This window comes from Schistocerca cancellata, chromosome 3, assembly GCF_023864275.1.
Source record: "Schistocerca cancellata isolate TAMUIC-IGC-003103 chromosome 3, iqSchCanc2.1, whole genome shotgun sequence".
NCBI classification, from domain to species: Eukaryota; Metazoa; Arthropoda; class Insecta; order Orthoptera; family Acrididae; genus Schistocerca; species Schistocerca cancellata.
In genome coordinates, this window is record NC_064628.1 from 691,101,725 (window position 1) to 691,126,486 (window position 24,762).

Sequence of the window (24,762 nt, forward strand, 5' to 3'; positions counted from 1 at the left end):
AAAGGTAAAACTCGTCTTCGCAGTCCATGCCTCGAATCGCTTTATCATAAGCTGCAACTGCCGACTAGCACTGACAAGACCGGAGGAAGAACAGAAAACAGCAAAATCATCCACACACAAGGAGCAGGACTCCGGATAGTGGATGTGATACTGTTAATGGCGACGGCAAAGAGGGTGACACTTAAAACGCTTCCCTGAGGAACACCATTCTCCTGCACATACAAATCAGATAGCACATTACCAACCCGATATCGGAAGAGGCGGTGGGAAAGAAAGGACCGAATGAAGATGGGGAGATGGCCACGAAAGCCCCACTGATGGAGTTGATTGAGGATAAGGCAGCGCCAAGTAGTGTCATATGCCTTATTAATGTCAGAGGATACACCTAGACAATGCTGGTTACTTAGGAAGGCCTGCTGGATGGCCGCCTCAAGCAGGGTCAAGTTGTCTATAGTTGAACGACATCTCCGAAAACCACACTGAGAGTGGCTAAGGAGCTGCCTGATCTCGAGCAGCCAAACCAGGCGACAGTTGACCATGCATTCCAACGTCTTCCCGACACAGCTCGTCAAAGCAATACTCCGATAACTACTGGAATGCATTCGGTCCTTCCCCGGTTTGAGGAGGGGAATCAAAATCGCCTCCCTCCAAGAGTCAGGGAACGTCCCGGATAACCATAGCATATTAAAATAATTCAGGAAAACTTCCTTGGATGGCAGCAACAAGTGCTGCAGCATGTTGTACCGGATTTGATCATGACTGGGCGCAGTATCATGAGCCACAGACAGCGCTCCAGTTCCCACATTGTGAAGGGGCAGTTGTGGGGTTCAGGATTTGGAGACTGGAAATCCAAGTGACCCCTCTCAATGGCAGTGCGGTAGCAGCAGAAATCCGGATCACAGTTACTAGTGGCGGTAGATTCCGCAAAATGCATGGCCATGTCTCTTGGCACCGTGAGGAGACATCCCTGATGCAGCAATGCCGTGACAGGTAGTTGGCTGCGTTTCCCGGAAATCCTCGTGATGGCTTCCCATACCTTCGTAGAACTAGTGGAGCGGGAGATGGAGTTCAAGAACAATTGCCATGACCGTTGTTTGCTCTCTTTAATCACTTGCTGCGCCTTGGCCGTTGCCACCCGAAAGGCCGCAAGAGTGTCAGCTGAGGGACGGCACTTGAAGCGGTGCAGAGCTGTATGGCGGCTCGGATGGCTGAGCGGTACTCAGTGGTCCACCAAGGGACAGGACGCCTCTTGGGATGACCTGAGGACCGTGGGATCGACAATTCAGCAGCATGGGAGATCACAGCTGTAACATAGTCGACCTATTTGTGGACACTGGCATGGTGTTCCAAAACAGCCAGATGGCTGAAAGTATCCAGTCAGCTCTGCAGAAGTGCCACCTGGGCAGCACTGGTAATGCCACAGCCTCATCCAGGAGGCAAATCCAAAGGGGGAAGTGGTCACTAGAATGGAGGTCAGCAGCAACCTACCACAGAGCAGAATCCGTGAGTGGTGGAGAGCAAAAGAAAAGGTCAATAGCTGACGACGACCCAGAAGCAGTACAGAAATGAGTGGGAGCATCAGAGTTGAGGATGCACAGTTTTTCAGACATCATAAGGGTTTCCAGAATGCGACCCCTGGGGCAAGTAGTCGTAGAGCCCCATAAGACATTATGAGCATTGAAGTCCCCCAAAAGGAGAAATGGCCGGGGGAGTTGGCTAATAAGGTCTACGAGAGCCTCAGAGTCTATTGCATCCTGAGGCGGTAAGTAAACGGAACAGATTGTGAGCCTCCGTCCCACAGGAAGGTCAACTGCAACTGCTTGCAAGTCCGTAACGAGAGGGAGCTCAGATGAGTGGCGCATGTCATGGACAAAAACCGCAACACCACCCTTTGCCCTCTCCCCCATCAGATCATCTTTTCAATACACGGTATAGCTCCGTAAAGAAGGAGCGTCAGTGGCCCGAAAATGTGTCTCTTGGAGACATACGCATAAGGGGCACTCTCGTACAAGGAGTTGTAATTCGGCCACATGCGTCCTGAACCCATTCAGGTTCCACTGTAATATGGGAGCCAGTGGTCAGGGTGGCTGAACTTTCACCCTGCCTCTGTGCTTTGGAGGAGAGCCCGTACTGGCCGGAGATTTATTCCTGAGGCAAGAAGATCGCCCCTGGTCGACATCAATGCCCATCAGCTCCGATGGCAACCCAAGGGAGATGTCAGACAGTACGATGGCCTCGTCATCGGACTGACCCTGACTAGTCTCCTCAGGTGGCAAAACCTTCACCTTCGGCGTCTTTGGCTTGCGGGGCTTAGAAGGCAGAACATAGTCAACAGTTGGAGCTTTACTCGCCTGGGCAGAAGGCGCCATATGGGGAGGGGCAGGAAGTACCCCAATGTCAGCAACCACGGCCTTATCCGACGTTGTGGGGCGAGCTGCAGGTTGCAAAACAACTGCAGCAGCACAAGTGCACTGGCAAACGCAGGTATTAGTGCTGACACTAGCAACCTCTGTTTGTGTAGCAACAGTGGCCAACTGTACTGGTTTCTGCAGAGCGAAGGCGAAAGATGTTGTAAACACAGGAGGCTGCGTGGCCTTAAAGAGCTTCTTGGCCTCACCATAGGGGAGATGTTTTGATCTCCCGTATCTTCCGTTCCTCGAGATAGATGGGGCAGACGCGGCTCCAGACAGGATGACTCCCAGAGCAATTGACGCACTTCACAGGCGATGAACAATTGGCTTCTTCCTTGGGACCAAGTCCCTACATGTCACAATACCCTTACTATAGTTCAAAGTGGAGTGGAGCTCGGTCTCGATAGCGTACTCTCCGAGACAGGTTGCTTTCCGAAGAGAAGCGACTTGACGGGAACTAGAAGTCTCAACTAACAGAGTCCCTTTGCGCAGTCGCTTCACAGATTTCAGTGTTCCTGCAATTCCCTCAAGACCCTTGTGGATGTAAAAGGGAGAAACTCTCTCAAAGCTACCCTCCTTCCGTTTGACAATCAAAAACACATTCTGGTTATCAGCATGTGCTCTGTTATGAGAGTCTGATAAATCTCTAGTAACACCAGGCACTGGAGGACTCATAGCATGAAGTCGCTTTTTCGATGGGGTGTGTTTTCCTACCAGTGGCCCACCCAGTCCACTGGTAGGGGGAAACGTAGAGGTCGAAGGGTCCATTGCTGTCCCACGAGCAGCTAGGGAACTAAAGGTCCGCTCAGACAGAGCCCCGCGCACCTGAGTAAGCCTTATACAACTAGGGTGCGGCAGGTGCCCCAGAGGTTGCCCGCTTGCGACTGTTCCACCCCAACAGCCATGCATCTTATAGGCGCGCAGCACACCATAAGATTGAGGGGTTTTTATAGAGGTTGACCTTCCTCACAATCCAGGCTGTCAAACCAAGATTACCATTCCCCGCAGCACACAACATTCCACCGCCGCGCCATACAGTGGTCGCTGAAGCATGTCCGGGGGTTATGGTGACAGGAGACTGGCGGCGCTGACCAGTCCCCAGCTCAGGACCCCGGGGTCGCCAAGCCCGTACTCAGCAAATGAATGCTGAGCCCCTGGGGGCCGCTTTAACACTGTGATCACTTGGTTGATGAAGTTTATACATTCAGTTGATTAATACTGCATGGCTATTCATTTTTCTCTATATCAAAAATTTTACAACCTTTATAAGCGAACATGTTTGAGTGGCACTGTTCCACAATTTTGCTTATGGAAAGTAAATCTGTACTCAGTTGAGTTACGCAGAATACATCTGTCACCCTAATATTTGTCTTCTCTCTGCATGCTAGTGCTTCAAAATACATACCACCAGTCCCTTTAACAGGTTAAGTTCTCATCATTAGCCATGACAACTTGTCAACTGATCACAAACTGTGTGAAATTCAAATCACATGAGGGCTTTGACATATATGCAAAGGCATCAGGATCTATGTGCCAGTCTTCATGTATAGCTTTAACTAATGCTGGTATCATTAAAAATGTCTTATAACTTGTTCCTTTGGTGGCATATTTTCCACTTGTTTTATTTTTACTGTCACAGTTCATAGCTATGTACCCATATTTGTTACAGTTGTAATGTCTCAAACACTGGGAATAGAGTTGGATCATTTTGGTTATCCTTTTTACTTGCCACTCTCACCACACCTACTTTGATGTGGTGCACATGCTGCCACCACATGTTAGCACCAAAAACTCTCCCTTCCAGGTTGGTGCCCTCAGTAGAGGCCCACAAGTTCAGACATCACCCAACTGGGACCCACAGGGTGGTCTCCATCTGCCATGAATGTTGTGAGCTGCAAGCACAGACTTCTGCAATCCCAACTTCAACTTCACTTCTGCCACAGTGGTCAGCAGCCACAGCTTCCCGCACCCCAGTGGTCTCCCTGGTCCTGGTGAAACTCTTGCAGCTCCCATTGAGTCTCAACCTGCTCTAGCCTTCACAGTGATGACCATGGACACTGATCTCCCGCACTTTGCAGCAGCCGCTGCTGGGGGGAAGGAAGGGGATGTAGTGGCACCATCCGATATTACTATGGAAACTGTGTAGCTGGTGAAATGTTACTGCTGACCACCCTGGTGTCACTATTCAGGTGGCGTTTATCGTCAGTAGCACTGTCTGATGGAGCCATACCAGAAACTGGCATTAAGCTAGCCTAGGGCTTTTCTGAGCCAGTCATGGAGTGAACAGTGAGTGTGCCACCTGTTGGTTTAGGTGCTAGTATCATGGACTCTGTTTGTCTTAGGTGAGCCTTTGATATAGCATGGACTAGACATTGGTTTGGAATACAGAATTGAGATGGCTTGCACTATTTCCGAGGTGCATTCTGTGTATACCTCATTCCGTTAATAAACTGGGGAGAGATTCCACTAGTGTAACTTACCTTTTACAAAAATGTGGAATGAGTCATTTTACATTCATTTGTAAATATGGCTACATACTGATCATTTACAATTTTTTGAAAAGAAATATGAATTAATAATTCTTACCAAACATATTTTACATAGTACATAAATAGAAATTATTCTATGGAACAGAAGGAGTTGTCAAGGAGAAACTTTTTCAGTCTGTTTTCAAATTTTTGCTATCTGTAAGGCCTTTAATATCATTGAATAAGTAGCACAAAAATAGATGCATAATGTTGCCAGCAAAGTTTTGATAAAGGACAACTTTAATGTGGAATAATGAATTATGTACATCACTGTTATTTCTGAACTGTTGTCAGTTATTTACAACAAACTGCATTAGGGAATAAATATACAGTGAAGCAGTAGTCCAAATGCCTTATTCCATAAACAGATGTCTACAAGATAATAGTGGGTGAGCACCACATAATATTCTTACTGTACAGCATGTGTTTGATCGACTAAGATTTTCTTTCTTAAAGATGAGTTACTGCAGAACATTATTCTGTAGGACATTATTAAATGAAAATACACAAAACATGCTAACTTACTGGTTTGGCTGTTAAGATTTGCAATGATTCAAAGTGTAAATGCGGCTGAACTGAGTCATTTTAGAAGTTCAAAAATGTTTTTCCCACTTTTCAGTTCTACTCAATATGAACAACTACAATTTTTGAAGTTTATACCGCAGTTATTATTTCCTCACTGTGTGTAACATTTATCATTGGTGTAATACATCTACATGTGCAGAACTGAACATGTTGTGTCTTCTTGAAATTGAGAGTGAGATAAATTGCAGAAAACCACTAGCTGCAACAGGGTCCACAGTCATGACAAACTTCTGGAAAGGAATAATTTTCCTGCATCAGCTGCTATTCATTTCCACATTATTTTTATTTTGTGTGCTACGACATTTTAGTTATGTAGCCATTCTCAAGCAACTAGATACATATCAGAAAAATATAAGTAGAATACAAATTACAAAGCTACCATTCATCATAGTCACCAGAATAAAATCAGACTAAAAATAGAATAAAAAGTATGTTTACAATGTTTAACCCATTAACTACCGTATTTACTCGAATCTAAGCCGCACTTTTTTTCCGGTTTTTGTAATTAAAAAAAAACTGCCTGCGGCTTAGAATCGAGTGCAAAGTAAGCGGAAGTTCTGAAAAATGTTGGTAGGTGTCGCCACAACTAACTTCTGCCGTCAAATATATGTCTCACTACACAGGTATGCTTTGCAGGCACAAAGATAAATACTGGCGCCAATACCTCTGCGTCAGTAAATAAATTATTAGGTAGAAGAATGTAAACATTATGCCATGTATTCTTTCGTGTTTGCTGCTATTTCATTTAAATCCTGTCTGCCTAATAAACTACGAAACTAGAACAGCAAACGCGGAAGAATATACATATCATGTCATGTTTATATTTGTATTATTCTTATGCTGAATAGTGATACAGTCAGAAACTAAGCACGGCAACTGACAAGATTTTTAAATCTAAGATGACCCTAATTTCTGTGCAGAATGTAATGTACTAAAGAGTCGTCTGCCAAGATTTTCAAACGGAGAAAAATTTTTGCTAAACTCTCGTTCAGAACATCTTCTATCATACGCAGTCTATTATTTGGTTCTTGTTGATCATTATCAAAGAAAGCAGCAGTTTAAGTAACAACAAATAGCAGACTCTCGCCATTGGTTCACTTATTAGACAATTCCTCTCTTTTTTTTCATTTTTAATTGTAAGCCGCAGTAGCGCGCACAAAAGCAAGCCATGCCGCGAGCGGCGACAGGTCGTAAACACGCATTATCAGAATGTAATAAACAATGCATGATACAGTACAATAATGCATTTTCAGCTTAGAGTGACATAAATACCTATAACAAAGAGAATGGCACTTATCAGATCAAAGCAAAATAAGCAATCGATTCAAACCAGACGAAGCACGCGAAAAAGGAAGGGTACCCGTATAAATACGGACGGAGCACCTGACACATAGCAATGGCTACCTGGTAAAGCTTAACTGTTAAGCTTACGACTTGAACCAAACTACTGTAGCTGTATCTTCATCCATTCGACCTCAATTGTGTTTCACATTACAATGGACCAACTGTTTTTCGATTTGGAGGGGCGATCTAAAACTTTTCTCTCACCTTGAATTTCGAGTCTCAAATTTCAGGAGTGGCTTAGATTAGATTCAAGTGCGGCATAGATTCGAGTAAATACGGTACACAAATTTTGACTTATGGTCATTTCCATGGGCTGCTGTGGTTGTCCTGGTGTACAATAAAGTAAATAAAAATTATACACTGTGTAAGGACAATTAAAATGTTAAGATATAAAGGAATTACAGACATTGGCTGAGAGTGGGCGTTGATTGAAATCAATGGGGAAGGTTGAATTTTTGTGCTGGACTGGCATTTGAACCTGGGTCTCCACCTTACTAGGTAGATGCGCTGACCACTGCGCCATCCGGACACGGTGGTCAATACAGCAGCACGGACTACCCTAGCATGCCTCCTGGCAGACCCAAATTCTTAACCTATCCTATATCCCTTGCCCATTATCCTCATTACCTGTGGCGTTTCACTGATTCCCATAAAAGAGTGTGAGCCTGGTGTGCATCCCCACTTTGCCTTAATTCATAGTGGCTGTTGGATCAAAATGGTGTCCGTTCTTTCAGATACGCCTGAAAGAACAGACACCACTTACATATAATTAAGGTGAGGATGGCCAATGACCTCTTTAGTGTGGATGCACACCAGGCTCGAACTCTTATCAGAATTGGCGAAATGCCACAAGTAATGATGATAACAGACAAGGGGCACTACATTCATAGTGTGCGGATAGGTTGAAAATTTGAGTCTGATGGGAGGTGTGCTAAGATAGTCTGTGAGTTGCAATGACCACTGTGTCTGAATGGCTTAATGGTCAAATCATCTGCCTAGCATGCAGGAGACCTTCGTTCAAATCTTAGTCCAGCACAAATTTTCAACTTTCCCCATTGATTACAATCAATGACCGCTCACAGCCAACGTCTGTAATTCCTTTGTGCCTTAATTAATAATGGCTGCTGGGTCAAAAAGAGCAGGCAAAAGTTTAAAATGTCATACAATAAAATGGTTTGTTGCAAACTGTATGTAACAACTGTTGCAATGATATCATCAGAACAAATTACAATTCAATACTATAGTTTATGATCCTTGTACATATGATTAACTGAGAATAATCCTTCTTTCTTTCCCTTCCTAACACTTATGTTAACACAGACCATACATACAGCGTACCTGGCCATACACGTTTATCTTTCCCTTACTTGCGAAGAGATGTTGCTGCACACAGATCAGTGCTCCCTGAAATGTAAATGGTGTGGCTGTGTGCTACTGTTTATACTGAACCAAATATCATGGCTACAGCTTTCAAGCCCATTAATGTGGTTAACCATTTTATTATATGATGTTTTCAACTATTCCCTATTTACTATTTTTACTTGCTCTTGCATAGTGTTTAATTTTTTTAAATTGTATCATGGGCTGCCCGAGAAAATGACTAAAACCCAAAAGAGTATGTGCTCTCATTGTGTTTCTGTTTTTGTCAGCTCCTATTCTGGTTTGTTTGTAACTGGTATACTAATTATTATTATTACTATTATTATTTTAATGTCAGCAGTTACTTGAGAACGGATATGCAGCTGAAAGGTCACAGTACAAATTACCATTTCTTCTGTTGCCATATGTATGTTTGGACTGACTGCAATACCAGTTTCACCTGCAGAAAGAACTAATTCTGCTTGTGTGTTACATGGAAGGATCTTAGTGTGTGTGTGTGTGTGTGTGTGTGTGTGTGTGTGTGTGTGAATATAAAACTGTGGACCTAAGATTGAACCTTGTGGGATCCAATCAGAACTACTTCTTCTGACATTGGTTGAATTATTAAGTGCAACTCTTTGCATTCTTTTGGTTAGATGTAACATTATCCATTGATTGGCCATACTATCAATTCTACAAAACCTCAGTTTATCTAGGAGGATACTCTTGACTCACACAGTCAGATAGTTCAGCCTCTTTGGTTCATTATTTGATGGCACTCTGGACCTCATCATTGGTAGAAAACCCTTTTCCATCCATAAACAACTCCAGAGGGGTGAAAAGATGACCTCATCATTGGTAGAAAACCATTTTTCTCCCATAAACAACTCCAGAGGGGTGAAGACATGAAAATCTGAAGGTGACATGTAAGGGCTACGAGCAGGATCACTGATGATGTTCCAACCAATTGAAACCAAGAGTTGCTTTGTGGCATTGGCTGCATTGGGGCATGTATTGTCGTGTAACAAGTACATTACCGTCATTAACATTCCCCCTCTTTGTTCTGTATCATCATCTATAGTTTGTAGGGTGTCACAATGCTGCACAGATTAACTGATTCCCCCTGGAGCAAAAATTCAATGAGGAGAAATCCCTTCACAGTCTCAAAAGACAGTGGCCATGATTTTTCAGGCTGAAACAATGGGTTTGAAATTTTTCACTTATGGTGGAGAGAGATGTCACCACTGCACTGATTGTCTTTTCATCTCAGGGATGTAGTTAGTGCCCCCCCCCCCCCCCCCCCCCCAACATTTCAGTGTCAGTCACAATAGAGTCAAGGAACCATTCACATACCATTTCGAAACACTCACCTTGGAGCTGTTATGGTACCCACTTAACACACAATTTTCAAAAACCAAGATCTGGAAATTCCTAGAAACATTTTGTTCATCTCGTCTGATGATTGCCAAATATTGTTTCTTTGATCCCATTCACCATCTCATTGGTCATGACAGAATGATGCCCACTCCTTTGTTCATTATAAACATTCATTTTGTCAACTTCAAACTCACAACACCCCTACAAATCTGGAAAGGCACATTTCCCTCTGCAAGAAGAAACAGGACTACTCTCCTCACTTCACAGCTGGCAGCACTCAGAATAAAGACACTCATTTCAATACAGCACTACAACAAGAGTTTTCCACTGACTGAGATAAATGAGGGTGCATTCTTCAGCCAACACTTTTGGCTTGAATACAGTGCTGCCAACTTTGTCATAAATGAAAAAATCCCTTAAACGTCAGAGTCACAGTACTCTTACTTACTGGACATGCCTGGAAATAAACCAAGTGATATTTATATTATTTGTCTCAAGTTTCTCTCACTAAATCTGATCACTGACTGCTGTTCAAGTTAACTAAAGAGCAGTCCTGTGCACCTAATTTCCTCCAGCAACTGCCAACATGTAAGTCTCTCCTTATGGTTAAAGCTAGTTCAACCCAGCTCCAGAAATATTAAGGAAAGTGAACCTACAGAATGAATCCCCAGCTAAAAACAAAGGGATGTGGGACAGAAATAAATGCAATATCTAAAATAAGTTAGATTTCTGAAGAAATAAATGAAAAGTAAAATCACTAAAAAATAATGAAAAAAAGGTGCAAAACAGCCTTTTGTTGTTAGCCAGAAAGAGGCACAAAGTTCTTAGAAATTCTCTGGAACAAAAGAAATTGAGAGTCATACTGCATTGTGGGCTAAGAGACCCAGGGATGGTTTAAGGTCACATGGATACCACAGCACTGGTAAATTGTGTGAAACCTATTCAGTCCTTATATTTTTTTGGGTGCATTATTTTACTTTCAATTAACACCTGACGATGGCATATAATAAAATTCTGTTTCAGTAATTTAAGCACTAACATATGCTATGTGATCACTTCTGAATCATTATTGGGCAACACAGTCAACATTAAGTAAGACATTAAAATTATCTATCTCATTCAGTCTTATCAGCTCAATTAAAATAGTGATAAACACTGTTTTCAAGTAATAATTCTGCATCATAAACTTGAAATACAGCTTTTTTTACCATTTCTGACTTAGGTCACGTATATACTGAAAGTGACCAAGTGATCACGGCATTCTGCTCTTATTTTCACTAAGTGGAAAGAGTAAAGCAACCATTGTTCCATTACCATTGCTCAAATTAATGGCAAGCAGACCTCCTAACGCAGACACTAACTTGTGCAGACTATATTGCAATTAATTACAGATTATTACAGCTTACATTTAAGTAAAGCATATCACATTATACAAATATAAAATATAGACTTCTTGAAGGAACACCACCACAGTTTTCAGCCGGACAGCAAAATGTTGCGATAAACATTTTGGCTAAGCCTCAGCTATGTCATGCGTAGTGGTTAAAGCTGAAGATCTAACACTGTATTTCAGCAGAAAAGAATGAGCACAGTGACGCATCAGCATGGGTTGGTTGTTAAAGTATGCAGGTACATTTTACCAAAATGCGTTGAAGCAACTGTAAAGGCTAGCTGGGTCTGAACCTAGAGTTAGTAAAAGGAACATAAAAAAAAGGATGGAAAAAACAGCACTAAGAGCTAGATTTCTTATTCGGAAGAACAGCTGTCACACTTTGGAAGTGTTCTGCTTGTCCAACTGTTTCATTGAGCAGCCTATGTTCCTAGTTGCAAAGTGACATAAACATGGAGTTTTAGACGAGCTATGTCAATAATATTCTAGCACAAATTGCAATAGTGCACAGTAGATCACAGTCAAACAGAGCACGTAGATAAAACTTTTGGCAATTATTTATGCATAAAATATGGTTTAATAAAATAAAATTACATTGTATGTATTCTTTAAGTGATCAAACATAAAACAATTATTTGTCAATGACCTGTCATTTTCAGTGCTTTAGAAATACTGAACAATCATGCCCATGTAATTGTAAACAATATTATTATAGTCAATTCAAACCTGCTAATGGTTAATTCTTCCCCAAGAAAGTAAGCAATGTGGCTGCAAAGCTCCTGATAGTGTAGGGCCTATAGCATGTGCTAAGTGTGCTATTTATGCTACGTGTGCTATAGAGATGAACTACCTCTGGGAAGATCCTGAAAGACAGATTCAGCTGCCTGACTGGAATGAGTTTTCTTCCTCCACACACAATGGTCCCTTTCCTCACAGTGTGTGAGAATTGTGTCTGAGATGTAACTGTTGAGTGTAGGTAACTGCAATATTTGTCTATAGCGTGGTGTCATGTTTGTGAGGTATGGTGATACGAGAAGGGAGAGGGTGAAACCCAGCTGCCAGCATGTAACATATTCCTCTAGAATAGCACAAAAGGAACACTGAGCTTATTGTTGCCGTCAGACAGATGGATTGATGGATCAACAAGTCACCATCAACAGTTTCATATGCCCTGACTCTGATAGGCAATGTGAAGAGTTTTGGAAATTATTCCAGGAGACTGATAAGTATCCTACAAATTAGACATGATAACACAAGCATCTATAATTTGTTATGCATTAAATTAATGTAAATAATATGTAAGAAAGAGAGAAAAATGTCCACAAGTAAAGCAAAGTAAAATACAAGTTTTCTACAATAATGTCAAGAGAACAACTTTAAGTGTAGATAATCACATGGAATAACAATTCCAGAATAGGAGTTTTGATTGTAAATGTTGTTATTTCTAGCTCCTTACTCATCCCTGTCTGTGTCTCCCTGTGAAGTATGCAGGCCAACTTTTCTTTCGACACTACCTACCATTCCTGTCTCTCAATTCTGCTAGTTCCTTTCTCACTTCTGTGACACAAAGAATTAACTTCATAGTTCCATAAGCTCAGGAGCAGGCATCATTTTCTATACCTATTCTGCTTGGTCCTGTTTAAATAGCTAGTGACCATGTGGACAGTTCCTATCACTTGTATTATCTCCATTTCTGAATCCCATATATTACACTATTAAGTGCAAAAGTGGGATACAACAATATATCTCAGTCTTATAGCTTTTTACATTGTTCTCATACAATCTTATACACTAACCTGAAGATGCAGCAGCAGGAGTGTTGACCTTACGTCCGAGGATAGTAGCCATGTCACCAACTGGATCTTCATTTCCATTGTGATTGGAAGGCACTGTTGCGCAGTTGCCTCCTAGACATGGAGGAAGTGGCAAAGATGTTGGTGGAGGGGGTGGGGGAGGTGGAGGGGGAGGAGGAGGTGGAGGGGGAGGAGGAGGTGGAGGTGGTGGAGCTCGCTTCAGTTCCTCTATTTCATTCTGTAGCTCTGTCACTGTAAAACAAAATACAACATAAGACACAGCAAAGTTTAGAGAGAGAAAAGGGAGTAGAGAAGGACCAGGATGCGAAGAAAATAGTTGTAAGTGCACAACGATGGACCAGAATAACATGGAATAATTTAGTTGGGAGAACCACCTTGGATAAAATAAAAATCAAAAGCCTTTTGATTATAAAATGTTTTCTCGGTCTCCAAAACCATATTTTAACACTTTTTGACTTTTTCTCCTTCATCTATGCTCCTTCCATTCCTTCCCGTATGACTTACGTATGTCAGATGGCCATGGAAAGTGTGCAGTGAGCACTAACATTGCACTCATCTTTGCAGCCCACCAAGCCTGCCATTATAGAGCATGGTCTTCACTGGACATCAGATGGAATATAAGAAAATAATAATTCTGACTACAGCAGTATTGCTTTGGGCCTCCATTATTAAGAAATCTGTACAGATACACACTAAATAAAACCTTATTAATCATGACAGTTACTATCAGTTAGACAACACAAGGAGTCCCACCATTTTCACCAACTGCTACTGGCGTAGACAACACAATATGCTGAAGGCTGCAGTGAGTGGCAACTCATTGGGCAGCTGAGTTAGGAAACAATCCAACAGTATCAAATTGCAGAAGTGGTGATAGAATCCTGTTTATCATTTAATATCACTGAGTGATGCCACAGAACTCTACAAAATGAAATGAGCATGTGAAATTATTAGTAAGGAAGGCAAATGGAAGACTTTCTATATTGGATGGATTTTTCATAAGTAGAGTGCATGTGTTAAAGAATATTCATGCAAAACTCTAGTGCAACTTCTGCTCAAGTAGAGATCCATTGTTGGTGATCCTTATTGAGTGACCCCTGCCCATTACAAATTTAGTGTGTGGACAGCAAGTGGGAAATGTGGGTCTCACAGGGAGTGTGCCAGAGATAAGTCCCTGCAATCACACTATCCTCTGTGTCCTCAATGGCTCAGTCGGATAGAGTGTCTGCCATGTAAGCAGGAGATCCCGGGTTCGAGTCCCAGTCAGTCATTTTCAACTGTCCCCATTGATATTTATCAACACCTGTAAGCAATTAATAGTCTGGATTTCATTGTAATTTCATTCATTTGGACATGTCCGTAAGAACAGATGCCATCTTCATATACAAGGGTAAGTCAATAATTACCTGCAATTTAGTTATATTTTTGTTTATTTTGGTAGTACTGTCATTTTACGTTGATAACTCATGCTTTGTTTATTTGTTGTTATATCTTTGCAATTTTCAAGCTGCTAGGTTAGTTTCGTTATGGATGCCGTACTGTTAATCATGGCTGCTTCACTGTCTATTTGCAACAAAGGAGAGCAATGTTCAGTGATCCATTTTTTGTGGTCGGAAGGCGTATCAGGGGCTGAAATTCATCGAAGACTTTCGGTACAGTAACAGAACAGTGTTTTGCCACAACGGAGTGTCTACAAATGGATTGAAAAATTCCGAAATTGTCGCTCAAGTGTTACACACAATGAAGGACCCGGACAACCGTTTACCACCACAAATGAAGAAACCATTGAGCTTTCATGTGAAATGGTTCTCTTACACAGACGATTAACTGTTGATGAAATGGCACATCATCTGCAAATTAGTCATGGTTCTGCCTAAGAAACCATCCACAACAGACTTGGGTTTCATAAATTTTGTTCAAGATGGGTCACAAAACTACTCACACAGCTGCATAAACAAACATGCTTGCACATCTGCAAAAAACATTTGGATCACTATGGTAACGAAGGGGACAACTTCTTAGACAGGATCATTACTGGTAACAAAACATGCTTCCATCATTACGAGCCGGAGTGTTAACGGCAGAGTATGCAATGGAAACATCCAAATTCACCAGCAAGAAAAAGTTCAAGACCCACCTGTCTGCAGGAAAACTGATGCTTATGGTTTTTTGGGATGCACAAGGTCCAGTACTGGAACATTATGGAGAAAGGGGCATAACAATAAATGGTGTAGGGACTGATGACCGTCGCAGTCTGGTCCCTTTAACCCACAAACCAACCAACCAATAAATGGTGTATGTTACAGTGAGATGCTTACTGCGAGGCTAAAGCCTGCAATTTGAAGCAAATGCCGAGGATTGCTGTCAAAAGGTATTGTGTTGTATGACAATGCCCATCTGCATACTGTTGCCCACACTGCTGAAACACTCCAGAAACTCAAATTTGAAGTACTGGATCATCCACCATATAGTCCCGATCTTGCCCCTTCTGACTGTCACTTGTTTGGTCCACTCAAACAGGCATTAAAGGGCCATCGATTTGCCTCGGACGAAGCAGCACATTCCTGGCTCGCAGCTCAACCGAGAACCTACTTTTATCAGGAAGCTTGTACAGCAATGGACCAACTGTGTTGAAACACAATGAGACTATGTCAAAAAATGATGTTCTTGTAAGTTTCCTATTTGATTACAATAAAATTTTGTAACTAATTTGCAGATGATAATTGACTTACCCTCATAGTAAGGCTTAATGGCCAATGATCTTCTTCAGTGTGGATGCACTCACATTGCTCAAACTCTTATGGGAATCGGTAGACAGACTGCCGCAAGTAATGAGTATAGTGGGTAGGGGCACTACAAATGTAGAGTGTGGACAGTAAGATGGAAATGTGGGTCTCACTGGGAGTGTGCCAGAGATAAGTCCCTGCAGCCGCACTATCCTCTGTGTCCTCAATGGCTCAGTCAGATAGAGCATCTGCCATGTAAGCAGGAGAGTTGAGTTCGAGTCCCGGTCAGGGCACACATTTTCAACTGTCCCCCTTTGATATTTATCATTGCCTGTAAGTGTTAATGGTCTGGATTTCTTTGTAATTTCATAACAGGTAAGTACTGAAAATCCAATCCAAAAGTTGTGATGGCATTATAGAGCCACAAAAGTAGTGCTCAGGAGGCTTATATGGGAATCACTGAACGAAAAATGACTGTGTTCTAACAGACCATTTGGATAAATTCAAGGAACTGGCAAATTCAGATTTCAGTATGTATCTGCTAGCTGTACCGTATAATTTCCATACATATCATGAGTATAAGATAGGGCCTGTACAGATATACACAATATCAAATGAGGTTGAGGTTCTCTCTATCATCTCAAGTACAATGACTGACGAATATTTATGTAGGTGCTGATGCAGTAACTCCAACTCCTTATCCAACTTGTGGAAGGTGGGTAACAACTCAAAGTTTTGGATAACCTGTAGGTGCAAGTTTTTATGGAGACACTGCCCCACAAAATCAGTACAAAAATTGCGGTGGCCTTACAAAGCCACAAAAAACAATTTGTAATGGAACTCTGTTGAAGTCTTCAACAGAATTAACAGGAGAGAGAATGGTCTACAGTTTGCCAGAGATGATGATGGAGAGATAGATCTCCACAAGCTAAGACAGACATCCCTGTAAGAAATCTACTATCCACAAGACCTTGAAGGTCACCATCTCATCATCTGGCTACCACGGCAAGAGGCATGTAGACTCAAAATACCTCAAAATAGTTTTGATGCAGATTAGGACCTACAAGCGATGAATCTGACAATAAATGTGGAGTATCACTGGATAAATCCCAGGATTTGTACATTTCACACGTGTATTTGGCTAGTACATTTGTGATGGATGGAAGAAGATATCAAGTAACTTGATAACCACATTCAAAATTTGCTATGAAAGCCAAGATAACTTCATCACAATTTATGTGGAGTCAAAGCCCTGTTAACATACAAAATATGTACAACGCTAAAATGAACATAGGAAGAGTGAGACAAGAAGTGTTCAATCGATTCAAAAGTAAAGTTCTGCCTACCAATCTTACCAAAAAATCCTTAGAAGTTTTAGTCTTATGTTTAGTCAGAAAATGAATCAAATTCATTGAAATAGCTGCTCAATCTTCCAAAATAGTTCCACTGCAAAATATGGTAATACGCTTTCTCCTTTTAATCAATATACGAATGCTAAAATGAGAGATATTAAGTTAATGATCCTACAACAGAAAATGAACTAAACTTGTTTAACAGGGAAAAAGAAACCTAGACTTAATGTAAAACCTGTACAGTTATGTAAAGATTATAAAAAGGGGCTTGTTCCCCTCCTGACTGTAGTCTATCAGATTCCTTGAGCAACAAAATATTCTAAGTGACTGGAAAAAGTTACAGGTCATTCTCATTTTCAAGAGGGCTCATTGGAGAGATGTACATAACTACAGATCAATAAATCATTCTTAATGGGATGAAATTATCAAATGTGAAAGTAGTTTTGGGTGTATTTCAAGGGTAATTACTGTTCATGACATGTACAAATGACATAGCCAATGATGTTGGAAGCTCTGTGCATCTGTCTGATGATGATGATGCTGTATATAACAAAGCAGCAATGCCCGTAAAACTTATGCACTGACACTTGGTGCCGCAACTGGCTGTTGACTCTCAACACAAACAACTGTGGTGTTACATACCCCTCCAAAAGAGTGATGTGCATCCCTATGTCTTCTTATCAACAAATGATACTCATACATTGAAACTATACAACTAGGTGAGAGAATAGATATTGTGTGGGTCTGTTGTTATGTTTGCATGCAGCATGTCATGCCAAGGAATGTCACGCATTTTCTGGATGGGACGGTGATCGCAGTGACTTTGTGAGACGAAGTATCTACTGGGACATGAATATATGGTCTTTCAAAAATACTTTTACAAACTTTGGGAACATATCTTACACCAAAGCATGAAAAACAGTCTGGTAAACAAGGGCTCAAAAATGCGTATCTTAAGAGCTATGAGCACTTGTCCATCTTTGATACCATGAAACACATCTCTTCTACTGAATGAGTGATCATAATTCTTAAGATACACATTTTAGAGGCCATGTTTACTAGACATTTATTTCTTGTTACAGTATATGAACCTGTCCCCAAAGCTTGTAAAAGTATTTTTGTAGCAACCTTTGTAAGTTCTGAGGATCATCAACCTACTTTGACAAGGTGTGGAAGCCCTAAGAAGATGTATAATTATTAAAATGAGAATCTTACATTCAGATTGATTCATAATATACTGAGACTGTGTTGGACATTGATAAAGAGAGTAGTTTGATGATGTATGTTCAAAGCATTCATGATTGTTGTCAATATACAGTTCACATCAATGAAGTGAGTCAGTATGTAATTTAACAGTAATTAGAAAGGCGGTGTTATTTTTTCCAAACAGCAGTTGTGAGTGAATCTATCATAGCCTTCCAAAAGCGCACGGTTGAAAATATATAGGTAATAAAGAATCCCTATGAAAAAACACACATCTATTAAAGTAGGACACTACAGAATATAACATATTGTACATAAACAGGCAGAAAAACCCAACATTGTTCAATCATATGATTTGTGAGTAATCACAGGAAACAGTAGCAAACATAAAACATCTAGGAACATGTGATCAGAATGACAAAGTGAAAGAACCAAATGAAACTAGATGTAGGAAAAGTAGATGCAACATTCAGATTTATTAGAAGAATCCTAAGGAAGCAGAACCAACCCTGTGGATGGTTGGACTGCTGACACCAAAGTTTTCGGATAGTCTTCATAACCAGTTATGCTGGCCACTGATGCAGTATATATAGGGATTGTGTCCACCCATTCAGCATAATATCTTTGCAGATAAATGATGTTTATTGATAATGCATTCTCACACAAAGCACTGATATTAATTATACACATCAATCATTAGTTACCAAACGGGAAAGCGCTGGTAGATAGACACAATAAAAAACACACAAACACACACACAAATATCAAGCTTTCGCAACACACAGTTGCTTAATCAGGAAAGAGAGAAGGAGAGGGAAAGACTAAAGGATGTGGGTTTTAAGGGCGAGGGTAAGGAGTCATTCCAATCCCGGGAGCAGAAAAAGGGACAGGTATACACTCGCACGCGCGCGCACACACACACACACACACACACACACACACTCATCCATCTGCACATATACAGACACAAGCAGACATATGTAAAGGCAAAGAGTTTGGGCAAAGATGTCAGTCGAGGCGGAAGTACAGAGGCAGTCTTTGCCTTTACATATGTCTGCTTGTGTCTGTATATGTGCAGATGGATATGTGTGTGTGCGCGCGCGCGAGTGTATACCTGTCCCTTTTCCCCCCCCTAAGGTAAGTCTTTCAGCTCCCAGGATTGGAATGACTTCTTACCCTCTCCTGTAAAACCCACATCCTTTCTTCTTTCCCTCTCCTTACCTCTTTCCTGATGAAGCAACCGTCGGTTGCGAAAGCTTGATATTTGTAAGTGTGTTTGTCTGTTTTTTATTGTGTCTATCTACCAGCGCTTTCCCGTTTGGTAAGTCACAGCATCATCTTTTTTTAATATACTTTTCCCATGTGGAATGTTTCTTTCTGTTATATCCAATTATTAGTTATATCTACAACACTAGCTTTTGCTGGAACAATTAGACATAATTAAAATGAAAAAACAAAAGTAAAAACTCAACCAAAATTTTATAACGATGTGGCCATCCTTATGGAATTGTAACATGGAGAATGACCAAAAAACAGATAATGGGCACATAAAGGCAGCAAAAGAAAAAAGAGTAGTTTAATTGGTGGGTAAGACTGTGGAATGGGACATGAAATAATTTACTCATAAAAGAGCTTAAAGGTTTCAATATCAGTACAAAAATAAAAGCTAGTAGAAGAAAATGCATGGATGAATGGATTTTTGGGAGACATTAGACCAAAAGGTATGAGAGGACCTGGTACAGGTCATGAGGTACAAATTCCTTGAAAATGACAGGTTGGTTAATAAACCAAAGGCAGAAGTCATTTACTTGAATACAGCATTTTGAAGCAGTATAATTAATGTAAAATAGTAAATGGATTACTAAAATAATTCACCAATCAGTCAGTCATATGCATTATGTATTTAGTTTGAATAAATATTTCAGCTATAAACAGCAAAAGTGAATAATGTTAATTTGACTGGAAAATCACATAAAAAATTAAAAAATAACTCTCCATTAATATTCTAGTGTGGTAATCACCTTTAGAGGTAAGGTCAGCTGCCGAGGACTCGGCACGCTCAGCCCTTTGCAGTACACACTGTAGTTCTGCTTCGGACAACTTCAACCGTTCTTCCAGCAACTCTAGTTGTGCAGCTGCATCATTCTGATCCAAACGATCCTAATCAACATAAACAGCCATAATCACAAATCTATACATATTCAAGGGAGTCATGTGCAAAACACACACACACACACACACACACACACACACACACACACACAGAGAGAGAGAGAGAGAGAGAGAGAGATGTGTGATAAAAGAAGTTCTCCGAATCCAAAAGACTGAAATGTTATTGGATATATAATCACAAAGAAAGAAAAAAACACCTGATTCCTAGACCACTCTTTGCTATATTTTATAAGTGCTTAGAATGTGGCATTTCCCTGAGTAAATAAAAATTTCTAAGGTCACACCAGTTTTTAATACACATCCCACAAAAATATTGACTTCTTTCTATTGTCCTAATCTTCTATAAAATACACACATCAAAAAAAGTTTTGCATGACCCCGGTTCCCAGAACTCCTGAAAATAGACATTGACTGTGGATATTGTATCACAGACACAGTCCCTTTGACTATTCAGAGATGTCACTAAAACTGCCCAAACCAAGCATGAGCAGTGCTTATTAGACAGTGCATGAAGGTGTACAGCTTGAGTTAGTGTGAACATTTACTAGTTTTTTGCAAGTAATCCTGATACAGATGAAACACTGTTGTTCACATCACTAAGGAAACTTTGGCCTTGCACTATAATATGATTTATCAGTATACAGCAAGTCAGTGGCAACAAATGACCAGTAAACTGTAAATACATTATTCCACTCCACATGGGAGGAAAAATGATGAAACTTTTAAGCAGTCTCTCAGAAAATGGAAATGTGTGTCGATTCAAGTGGGTCCTACTTTGTAGGTGACCATATCTGGTAAGGACACAAATTTCCAGCATCAGTATTTTATTTCATGACATGGCATAAAATTATGTCTATAGTAAACTGTTCAACTACTTACAGATTTTGATGAGACATGGGTATCTAACAATATGATGCCTTTTTTTGGTCAAACAATGAATGACAATACATTTGTTTTCCTTTCGAACTTGGTTTTATGTGCTGACTTCCTTCAGGAGAACACAAGCAAGTAAAAATGTTTAAATTGCTATTATTAATACACTTCATCTATGAAAATAAAAAAAAAAAAACACTAAGCATAGCAAAACATACCTGCAATTCTTTTAGTTCTGCTGCATGTGATCGTTGCTCATCCTCAATTTGACTCTTTAACTTGTTAACTTCTTCCAGTAGTTGCACAATGCGCTCTTCACCCATTACATCAACCATTAACAGCGCACTTTGATGAGCCAGAACATTTCGCTCCTTCTGGGCCTGGAATTGAAAACATTTTCATTGTGTTTATTGCATCAAGACAGCTTGTAAGCTCATAAACAAATTCCTCCAACACAGAGGATTTTAATCCATGAGTAATATTTGCTTACTAAAAATTAAATCACATACAGTAAATTTGTTGCTCAGTTGGTGACAAATTCGATTAATAATCCAGCCTTTGGAGGTTTGATTATGTTTGATAATCAAGTGGTATGATAAACAGAAGGATGACAAAACAAGACTAAAAGATTAATGAGGATAGAAAAAGCATTAGTGAAAAATAGGCAACAGGCACAAATAGGAGGAGGAGAACAGCCTTGTAGCTGGGTAAAGAAAAGTAAGGGAGTTGGTAGACTGAAACTGCAACCACTGAAATAGTGATGAAAGGTAACAAGAAGTACATAAGATGCCAAAATTATGTTAACAGAACAGGAGACAACACACGAAATTGGATGAAATACCCGAAATTGGATGAAATACTGAATTTTTGCTGTATGTCTGGAAATATTTTGTGCTAACGTCTTAGGAATTTGAAAAGTACATAGATCAACTGAATTGCCAACAGGCCAACACTTATCATGTTCCTAAACTAAGAGTATTTGTAATGATACTGATTGACCATGCTAATGGCAAGCTGTCAGACAATGATAAACACATAAGGCATTATCAGCAGCATCATAAGTAAATATGGAGCATTTGCACTATTCCTTGAAAGGAGGCCCTAGTGTCTGAATGATGTACAGTATTATAACAGTGGTTAGAAATCGAAAGATAAAGGAACTAGAGTCATAAAATCAGTTTTATTACTCAACTTGCACTAGAGTATTGCTGTGGCTGTCAGATCACGACAGCCTACTGTGCGTAAAATGCCTGCCAGATTGCAATATTTCCACACTAATCTTTCACAACATGCCTCCGCCAAGAAGGAGACAGGAAGCAGACCTACCTTATCATTGCTAGGTAGCTGCTCCTCTGCAGGCCATGCAAACATGGTGCAGCAAACAAAATTTTGACATCAGTAATGCAAACACAAAGCGATCCTCTGATACTTGAAAGCTATATGCAATAATATGTCTCAAAAATAACACCAATCCACAATGGAATCTCATTTCCATTTCTGTGGATTCTACAAATAACATCGTTTTTCATTTTAATTTAGTTATTTGCATGTTCCATAAATTGTAACTGCGACCTCTCACTATGATGTGGAATGAGTCAGTGGTTCAATGAAACATGTTCCTACATTAGTTGATTCATACTAGTAGCACAGACCAAACAACTTTGGTTTTAAATTAATGTTAATGTTGCCAGAAAGACTGCAAAAATCTCGCCACTTTCTGAAAAGGTCTTACATGCAATCTTTCATTGCACAAAAAAATGACATATAACATTTAAAGTACAGATTTCAAAAAGACAACATTGTAATGTAAAGGAAGAAAATCAATCAATCATTTTATAATGTAAATGAATATATAAAAAAAATTATTCACCAAGCAGCAGCAGGTGAACACAAAAACAAAAGGATTTAACTTTTACAAGCTTTCGGAGCCAACGGCTTCTTCTGGCACAAGAGTTGAAAGGGGGGGAAGAGCGGTGAAGGAAAAGGACTAAAGAGGTTTAGGAAAAAGGATACAGTTCAGAAAAGTCACCCAGAACCTCAGGTCAGGGGAGACTTACCGGACAGGATGAGAAGGAAAGACAATTTAGGTATTGATAAACATAACCTTGCAGCTTTATCTTGTATAAATACGTTATACTTACAGTACTAGCTTGCTGACGTGCTTGTTCTGCCTCCTCCTTCACACGCTCAGCTTCTTGCCTCAGTACCTCTGCTTCTCTTTGGGCAAGGCTTTCTGCCCACTCCCGCAGACGCTTTGTTTCCGCAAGATCAGCTTCCAGTTGACGCCTCTTTTCAGACTCCACTTCAAGTTGCGATGACAGCTCCGCTGCTGCCTCTTGTGCCTCAAATTCTTGCAAACGGGCAATCTTAAGCTGTGCCTGCAGGTCAGCAACTTGCCCTGTCAGCTCTGTATAAACAAAGCAATCAGAAAAATTATGTTATGGTTAAAATAATGAAAAATATTTTTAAAAATATGTATGTTATCCTATTTTCTGAAATGTTATTTGTCATTTTAAAAAAGAAATCTTGATTATTAACAGTATACACAAGCGGATTTCTGCAACAGGCCAGAACCACGGGCTAGTACTGTGGATATCTCTGATAAATCTGGCCCATTGATCTGAGGTCTGCTGTTTCCCACTAACACTCAGTCGCTGTCCATCAGATCTAGCTCTCTGATGTGCACACGGGTTGGGTCTCTTCATGTGTGGGTACAAATCTGTGGGTTTTCGTGATTTATCAATGGACCTAGGACTGCTGTGCATGCACAACAGGCCGGAGTCCACAGCTGATGGATTTTATGAGTTGCCACTGTGTATCACTGCAAGTACATTATACAGTGTGATGTTTTAAAGGCATTTTATTTGTGTGGTACTTTTCACACATTGAAAGTAGTTTATAACTTCAAGAGAAAGTATGGAGAATGACAGAAAGAAAATTGTGGCAGTCGCTAGCTGTTTGAGCCTTTATAAAGTATAGTAACTCGTAATACCTGTAAAATAATGGACATAACACAGTTATGGATAAGAGCATACAATAACGACATAGTACAAGAAACACTTTATCAGTGCTAACTACAGTGTTGCTTTGAACAATTCAACTCCCTGCCCCCTTTTATGCATCTTTCAACAGACCTACATCTTTCTGAGATTATTCGGGGAATTACTGAAAGTATTTTAAATCTACCTTCACAACTACAAGAAAATGTGTATTTCTGTTACTACATGTGTTTCATTTTATTGAAATCAAGCATCATCAGTGGTCTGTGATGAAACATTTTTATAATTGGGCTTGCTTTCTGCACCTAGAAACAGTTCTTTGCAAAAAATGTTGAGGTTACTTACAACATATTATGCCCAATTTTTATTTAAACAAGGAAACAGTGTCTGCTTGCATGTTTTTGATGTATTCCCTCATTTGGCAATGTTGTTAATTTTTCTAACACTTTTGTCCACAGTTGGAATACTGTCTAGAAATGTTTAAATCATATTTTTGTATACCATATTTTTTACATTTTTGTTTGTGTAATATTTGTGTATCTCTTTTCACAAACAAGGTATTTCACGATACAGTTGTATAAGTTTCTCAATGTGGTCATTTTTACTATACCTGTAGCAACTAAAACTTG

General features: G+C 40.2%; 1 protein-coding gene across 1 annotated transcript in view; it reads right to left on the reverse strand.

Moving 5' to 3' along the window:
• The window catches only part of LOC126175678 (shootin-1-like), a 54,536-nt gene that overhangs the window by 7,557 nt on the left and 22,217 nt on the right, over window positions 1–24,762 (reverse strand). The window contains exons 5-8 of the mRNA XM_049922604.1: window positions 23,276–23,541; window positions 21,353–21,514; window positions 20,111–20,249; window positions 12,791–13,039 (exon numbers count right to left, since the gene is read on the reverse strand). Of these exons, the coding sequence (XP_049778561.1) occupies window positions 12,791–13,039; window positions 20,111–20,249; window positions 21,353–21,514; window positions 23,276–23,541 (816 nt within the window). The remainder of the gene's footprint in view (window positions 1–12,790; window positions 13,040–20,110; window positions 20,250–21,352; window positions 21,515–23,275; window positions 23,542–24,762) is intronic.